General features: G+C 49.9%; 2 protein-coding genes across 2 annotated transcripts in view; one reads left to right on the top strand and one right to left on the bottom strand.

Moving 5' to 3' along the window:
- Positions 1–2,597: 2,597 nt before the first annotated feature.
- On the bottom strand, positions 2,598–5,531 carry LOC119290800 (probable ADP-ribosylation factor GTPase-activating protein AGD6). The gene is made up of 3 exons (XM_037569449.1): positions 4,609–5,531; positions 3,841–3,930; positions 2,598–3,395 (listed from the first exon to the last, which is right to left on the bottom strand). The coding sequence occupies exons 1-3, from the start codon at positions 5,404–5,406 to the stop codon at positions 2,889–2,891; spliced, it is 1,395 nt and encodes a 464-aa protein (XP_037425346.1). The 5' UTR covers positions 5,407–5,531; the 3' UTR covers positions 2,598–2,888.
- Positions 5,532–6,036: 505 nt separating this feature from the next.
- The window catches only part of LOC119293737 (polyadenylate-binding protein 4-like), a 5,294-nt gene continuing 4,319 nt past the window's right edge, over positions 6,037–7,011 (top strand). The window contains exon 1 of the mRNA XM_037572109.1: positions 6,037–6,316. Within this exon, the coding sequence (XP_037428006.1) occupies positions 6,037–6,316 (280 nt within the window). The remainder of the gene's footprint in view (positions 6,317–7,011) is intronic.

The raw sequence follows: 7,011 nt of genomic DNA, 5'->3' as shown, positions 1-7,011 counted from the left end.
TCTTTTTTGCATAATTTTGTAAACACGAGTCTCTAGGAAGAAAATTATCCCTTCAGATAGTTATACTCGCACCATCGCAGACTCTCCAAATGACACCCTTTTTCAACTGCTCAAGACCATGCATAATACCTTGCCAAGTAGCCAAGTGTCCAGCAGATGCCCACGAGGATAATACTTTGCTTTCATCACCTTTGCACATAACGAGTCCGGAAAACCAATAATCGCCAAGCTTGTTTGTTTGGAAATTGATAAAGCTATGTGTTTGTTTGGAAATGCAATTTTCAATGAGAATAGTGTGATGCCAAGATTGATTCTCACCTAGGTCTAAAATTGTTTGGCTAGAGCTCGCCAAATCAATGCTTCAATACTAGCTCAACCTTCACTATTTTTTTATTTTAATTTTGTAACAGAAGTTTATGAATATTTTGGAACTCTAGTTCAATGTTGCAAATTTATGTTCAAATTTGGAGCAACTAAAGATTCTTATTCAGTATGTTGCCTTAAGTTATACTCCTATCTAACAATTTTCTATTAAAATTACTATCTCTAGCGAAGTGTAAATAATAGAAGATAATGATAAATAAAGACATCAATGCAACATCTAGGTTTTGAGTCTTCACACGTGCTCCTTTGTACATTCTTGAACTATCAAATTCTCACCTCTCCCGATTTTACTCTACATTTTACGACAGTTTTCGGAGCACGTTTTACACATGACTTTCTGTTTGAATTTTATAGTAAGTTTACTCGAGTTTTCCAGAACACAGCAATGCACATACATAATCATCAGGTTTTGTGGAACTCAGAATCCAGATCATAAAAGGGGTACATCAGCTTAATGTCTTAATCAATACTCAGAGAACTCCTAAGAATCCTATTTCACTATCAAATGGTTGCTGCTGGCCGGGGGGCGGTGTGCGCCCAGTACCCGGCAGCACGGCTGCTGCTGGCCGGGGGGTCGCGCGGGACGGCCTCAGCTGGGACGGGCGCGGGCGCTGGCGGGAGATTCCCTTCGGTGGCTCTGCGATGCAGGTTTGGTGGCGCTTGGTGGCCGGCTGGTTCGGGCTGGCGGTGGTTGTGCATCTCCGGGAGAAATCCTTCTCCGGCCTCCGCCGGATCCGGCGACGGCGACGCCCGCGGGCGCCGCACACTTTCTTGGAAGCGTTGTTTTGGTGTGGTGCTTCTCCCCGCGGCCTTGGCTTCGGAGGGAATCCTCAGATCCGCGGGATCGGGCGATGAAGGCGTCTTCACGTCTTCTTCCTACTTGGGGGCATCGTCTCGGAGCCGGCTACAACTGGAGACCGGTGGAAGGCGGCATCTTCGCCGCGGTGGATGGCGGCATCTTCGCCGCGTGGTTGCTGAGGCGGCCGTTTGGGGGGCGCTGATTTCTGTTTGGCAACGATGATGGCGTCGAGAGGAGCTTGGGTCGCGGCTCGGGCTTTGGTAGTCGGATCTTCCCGGCGTGTCCGAGGTGCTCTTTCGTGGGTTGCCTGGTTGCTTTGAAGTCGGAGCTGCGGTGGAGCGGATCCAGGTGGTGATGATGGCAGGCGCTCGGTGGTCGTTTGCGGCGGGCACGGTCGGCGCAAGTCCTGCATATTTCCCGGCAATGATCGTCGGCAAAGTCGGAGCTGTCGGTTGTTCGTGCGTGTGGCCATCTGTTGGCATGTGCCGTCGTGGAGTGTGTTCCATGTCGGTGGCCAGGTTGGCCGGTGGTGCCCATGTGTTTATGGGTTGGGTTGTTTCGGTTTTAGCCCGGTTTTCCGTCAATTAACCGGGCAATTCTCACTTCTTCTTAATCAATGAAAATGGCAAGTCTTTTGCCTCGTTTCAAAAAAAAACTATGGAATATTTTATACTGGATCCATTGATAGAGAATCCATCGTCCACACACAAAAGAGTTGAAGCTAGTGACCCACATGGACCACATGGTCAGTTGGCATGCACATGCTCCAACTAAGCAAAAGCCCCAGCAGGTGCACCTCCTCGCTGTACCCTATCTGTCTCTCCACATGAGGACTCTGATAATACGTAGGATTATCATTGCATGCTGGAGTACATTCACAACTACAAAAAATGGGGCAAGTAGACTACTTGAGGTCTCTGCGCTAGGTCAAAACTACAGTTTCACAAGAGTACAGTATTGTATTTATGTCCTTCATAAAGGCATAAATACCAGTATTACCAGGGCAATAACTCACTCCTACATCGTTGGATTTTATGTGGAGATTTGTGATGATGTTTTTATTTGGTTAATAAAATAGTGTAGGAGTTAGATGAGCAAATCCGATATTATAAGGGGATACGTTTTTTTCAGTGTAGGATCTTCCAAAAGGGGACACACAGTCAGCCCCTTCCTGGAATCAACTGGCATACGTTCTTTCAGTGTAGGATCTTCCAAAAGTGGACACACAGTCAGCCCCTTCCTGGAATCAACTATCGAAAGGCAAATCATGTTGCACCAAAGGCCAGAAAGGCACCGAAGGTTCAGTGCCTTATCAGCTGGTGGATCGGCGCCAGAAAAGCAATGGCAACAAGATCACAATATATAATACAGCAGAATTGACAGCGCATGTGCAACCTCTGTTGCCACTTGAAACTACGACAAATCAGTACAAGGAATAAAGAATCTGCAGGGAAGTATACTATGTAATGTGTAGATTACAATTTCAATTCGACATTTCTTAATAGCTGGATGGCAGTTTCAAATGAGCCTTGGCCATATGAACATGCCGCTAGGCATAACAATTGTAGACAACTTACAAAAAAACAAAACCCTTTTACTCTTCAACACTTCGGTATATCCTGAAATAAGAACCACAACCGCACGCTCACATTTTTCTGGCATATAACAACTCTGCAAGTATATGGCTCTCGCAAAGAGACCAACATCAGCGGAAGCCGCCGTCGGCCCAATATGACCCGCCAGCAGTTCCATTCTGATTGTTCCCACCCTTGTTGGCGGGGCTGTGATGGCTGTAACTATCAAAACCGTCATCTTTCGCATCGTCCCAGCCGGCCCACGAATCGCTGCTCTGGCTTGTCTTGGCAGGCTCATCCTTCTTGTCTTGGTCATCCCAATCATCCCAAGAATTGGAATTATGGTTCTGGTTCTTAGCTGATCCATCTTGCGGAGAATTCCAGCCGTTGCCGTTGCTGGTCTCCTGCTCATACCTGCGGTAAGGCTCGTTGCTGTTGTTCTGCTGCTCCCTTTGTTGCCAATCATCACCCCAGCCACCGCCCACTCCCCCTTCCTTGGCATACTCCTCTACCTTTTGTGTGGCCAATGCCATCACTCCTTTCATAATCCCCCAGGTTCTGCTTCCTATCTCTGCAGTTTTATTGGTTACAACATTGACAGTTTCATTCACCTTCTGATCATAACCCCCTTCCCTCATCTGCATTCCAGATAAGGACCATTCTTAAAGACAAATAGCGATGTAACACGAGAATAAAGAACACGACAAATAATCTAAAATTCAGCATGCACTATCCTGATATAAGGATTATGAAAAGATATGTTCACTCAGCGTCCAGTCATGGGTGGAAGTGTGAAATAAGACAAGAAGGCACTGAACTTCAGGCGCAGTAGAAATAAATATGAAGAGGATAATATTCTTGAGTTAAGACTGCTCCAAACAGAGAAGACAGTTCATATAACTACTACAATGTCAAACCTTGCTTGGAGGACACCTTCCTATCATATTAGTACTCAGGAGAGTCTAACAAGATTCAATCAGGACACTAGGTAAACACAGTGAACAAAGAGCATTTTTCATGATCAACTAGACTACGGAAATTCAACTCTTGCATATCACAAATCAGGCAAAGCATTGAAGGTACCTTTGACTGAATCTCTTTTGTGCCAACTTGGACAACAGTAGCAGCAGATTGGGCAGCAGATGCTGCAACAAGCGAAAGGCGTCCAAATCCCTGAAAAGGTAAAATGGTAAGGAACGTATACTCATATGAGATTAAACAGAAATCAAAACAATGTCCAATTATGACATGACTGTCTAATCATATATTCACATGACCCAAGTATGACATCTCAAGCTTGGCACCAAACAAAATATAACCTTAAGTAACCAAATGATGATTGCAGATGTAATTTGCTAACATAATCTGAAGGAGTGCTGCTGGGGTACAGTAAAAAGTCTAAGGAGAAATTGTTGATGATCAGGATCAGGCTACAAAAGGTGATCCCACAGCTATGTCAGTATGCATAGCTTAATGAAGACACGGTAGAAGGGGCACTTCAGCTACATGTGAGGGGAGAGGTTCACAAATCCAATGAAGTATAAGATGTGGATGTCCCAGCACTCTAACAGGGGCAATATGTGATGCATAGCTAACAGTGGTGACAATATAGCCATTCATGACTTGCTGTAATAGGATCCCCGCAAGAAAACAATTTTATGAAACAGCAGATTTTCCTTTCTGAAAACACTAGTGTATGCTCTTCCACTACTATTGCAGGTACTGGGGAAATGTTTGAAGATTCGTTGATTCTAACCACAAAACTATACATCATGTAGTAGTAGTATTATGTTTGCAGGTATACAGGGAGTAGTTGATATAGCATAAAAAACAATAATCTGTTTCATTTACCTGGGAAACAGCCTGCATGACATCGCCCTGGGCAGCACCGTTGTTGTTCCTATTCGCCGACGGCGGCGGGGTGGATCCGAAGCCGACGTACTTGCCGCCCTGAGAGGGAGGGATCCCCTGAGGCTTGGACTCGTTCTCCGCCATTCTCCTAGCGAAAAAATCCTCCTTGCTGGCCGCCGACGCCTCAAGCTCCTGCTTGGTGTATATGTCCTGAGTGGACTTGGACCTCGTCGGCTGTCTCCCCGAATCCGGTCCAGCGCCAGCAAACGATCCGGCCGATTGGTTCCTACGCATATCCGGACGGACCTCGTCGTCCCAATCGTCCCATCCGCCGCCACCGCCTCCACCCCCTCCTCCGGCGGGCAAGGGCGGCCTCCTGGCGGGGGCGGGCGCGCCAGATCCGGGCGTCTCCTTAACGACGGGCGGGTCGGTCCACGCGCGGCCTTCGGCGAGGGCGACGATGCGGTCGCGGTAGGCGGCGGCGGCGTTGGAGTTGTACTTGGGGATGTGGGGCGTGTCCTTGGGCATGCCCCGCGCGGTGAGGAAGGCGTTGAGGCGGTCGTTGCCCCCGGCCTCCATCCTGCGGAGCTGCGGCTCGGTCCAGGAGTCCATGGTGACGGAGCGGACGAAGCTGATGTGCACGCCGAGGCCCCGGTGCTTGCCGGAGCACTCGAGGCACATGAAGACGCCGTAGGAGACGCTGGCCCACTGCGGGTTCCTCTGCGCGCAGTCGACGCACGTCTTGTTCCCCGGCTGCCCCTGCAGCTCCCTGAGCCGCCTCGCCGCCGTGGACGCCATCGCCGGGATCCGGATCTGCCGCGCCGGATCCGGGATCGGGGTCGGTTGGTGGCCGCGGGAGGGCGAGGAAGGGGAAAGGAGGAGGTGGTGGTGGTGGTGGAGGGCTCGCCGACACGGAACGGGGAGCGAGCGAGGGAGAGGTCAAATACCGTGCGGTGGACGCTTGTGCCCCTGGGCGCGCCGGTGCCGCGCTGATGGCAGGCCGGTAATTTCCCCCCGCGGCGGGAGGGCAGGGCGGGGACTCCTCCTGGTAGGCGCGGCCGAACGCCCGAACCGAACAGCCAGCGACACCGACAGCCCGGGCCCACAGCGCAGCTGCAGCGGGACGGGACGGGACGGGCGAGGAAACTGTGTGGGTCAGGACTCAGGAGGAGTACTACTCGTAGCCGAGTCGGGTCGGGTAGGGCTCGGGTGGGTGGGCGCTGCACGCGATAGAGCCGGGTGGCCACCGGGTGGTTTGGGGTCGGGACGTGCCGAAACGCACGCGGGGCCGTCGCTCACGCAAACAAAAACCGACCCCTCCCATCGCCTCGCGGTTTTTTGACCCGTCGTTTCCGTTTCCCGGCATAGGACGACGCGTCGAGAGCGCTAGCAATAACGCCCGGGCCCGAGCGTCGAGACCGATCGATCATGGCGACGGCGCCGGAGGCGGTGGAGGTGCCGACGACGGAGGAGACGCCCGCGCCCGCGGCGAGCGAGGATCAGGCGGCGCCGGCTGCAGCGGCGGCGGGGACGAACGCGACGGTGCCCGCGCTCTACGTGGGCGATCTGCATGAGAACGCGCAGGAGGAGCACATCTTCGACGCCTTTAGCAAGGTCGGTGCTGTCACCTCCGTGAGGGTCTGCCGCGACAACGCCACCAGCAGGTCGCTCCGCTATGGCTACGTAAATTATTTCTCCCAAGCCGATGGTACACGCACACTGTCTCCATCCATCATCTTTTTTTCCTTTTCTACAATGTAAGCGTGTGCTGCTGCTTATTTATCTTCAATTTCAATTTTTCCCAATCCGCTCCATAGGGTTAGGCTCGATAGCGATTTGGGGAGTTATGTTTTTTTCTTCCTGCTTTTATTTATCGATTGCGATTTTATTTCATTAATTTGATCAAAATATGTATGTTTTGTTTAATTATATACTGTCAAACATCTTTGCATTGTTTCAAAGTATATATGTTTAATTATATAGCAGACATCTTTGTATGGCGTTTGAACAAGCTATGCTTGTCGTTGTCATACAATTTTCATATTGTTGCTGCCACTTTGATGTGATAGCCATCATCGGTCCCTTATGGCAATTGGGGGCATAGTGTAGTTTGGGTTGTTCAGCATGCAACTAGTGCACCCATCACATAACTGCCATGCGTTGCTTAATCTTCAGCTTGTATGTCGCACGCAATTTAATTATTGATCTCTTTAACTTTGCTATGTATGGATTGTGTTTGTGTGTGTGTGTGCGTGTGATAGAGAGAGATCATTAAAAAACGACCATATTTGGGTTTACAACACATCTTTAGGAGCATGAATTAGCATCTCTTCCAAAACTAGAGATTTCACTAGCATTAGCCAAGAAACAATGTTTTACTTGTTTCCGTTTTAGCCTTTGAGG

This window comes from Triticum dicoccoides, chromosome 4B (genome assembly GCF_002162155.2).
Source record: "Triticum dicoccoides isolate Atlit2015 ecotype Zavitan chromosome 4B, WEW_v2.0, whole genome shotgun sequence".
Classification (NCBI taxonomy): Eukaryota; Viridiplantae; Streptophyta; class Magnoliopsida; order Poales; family Poaceae; genus Triticum; species Triticum dicoccoides.
This window is presented reverse-complemented; position numbering and strand designations above follow the sequence as displayed.

Bases quoted from the DNA above. Each gene is read 5' to 3' on its own strand.
- LOC119290800 (XM_037569449.1), bottom strand. From the start codon at position 5,406: ATGGCGTCCACGGCGGCGAGGCGGCTCAGGGAGCTGCAGGGGCAGCCG. The intron at 3,931-4,608 runs GTAAATGAAACA...TTACCTTTTCAG, and splicing joins TCATGCAGGCTGTTTCCCAG to GGATTTGGACGCCTTTCGCT. The intron at 3,396-3,840 runs GTACCTTCAATG...TCTGGAATGCAG, and splicing joins CAAAAGAGATTCAGTCAAAG to ATGAGGGAAGGGGGTTATGA.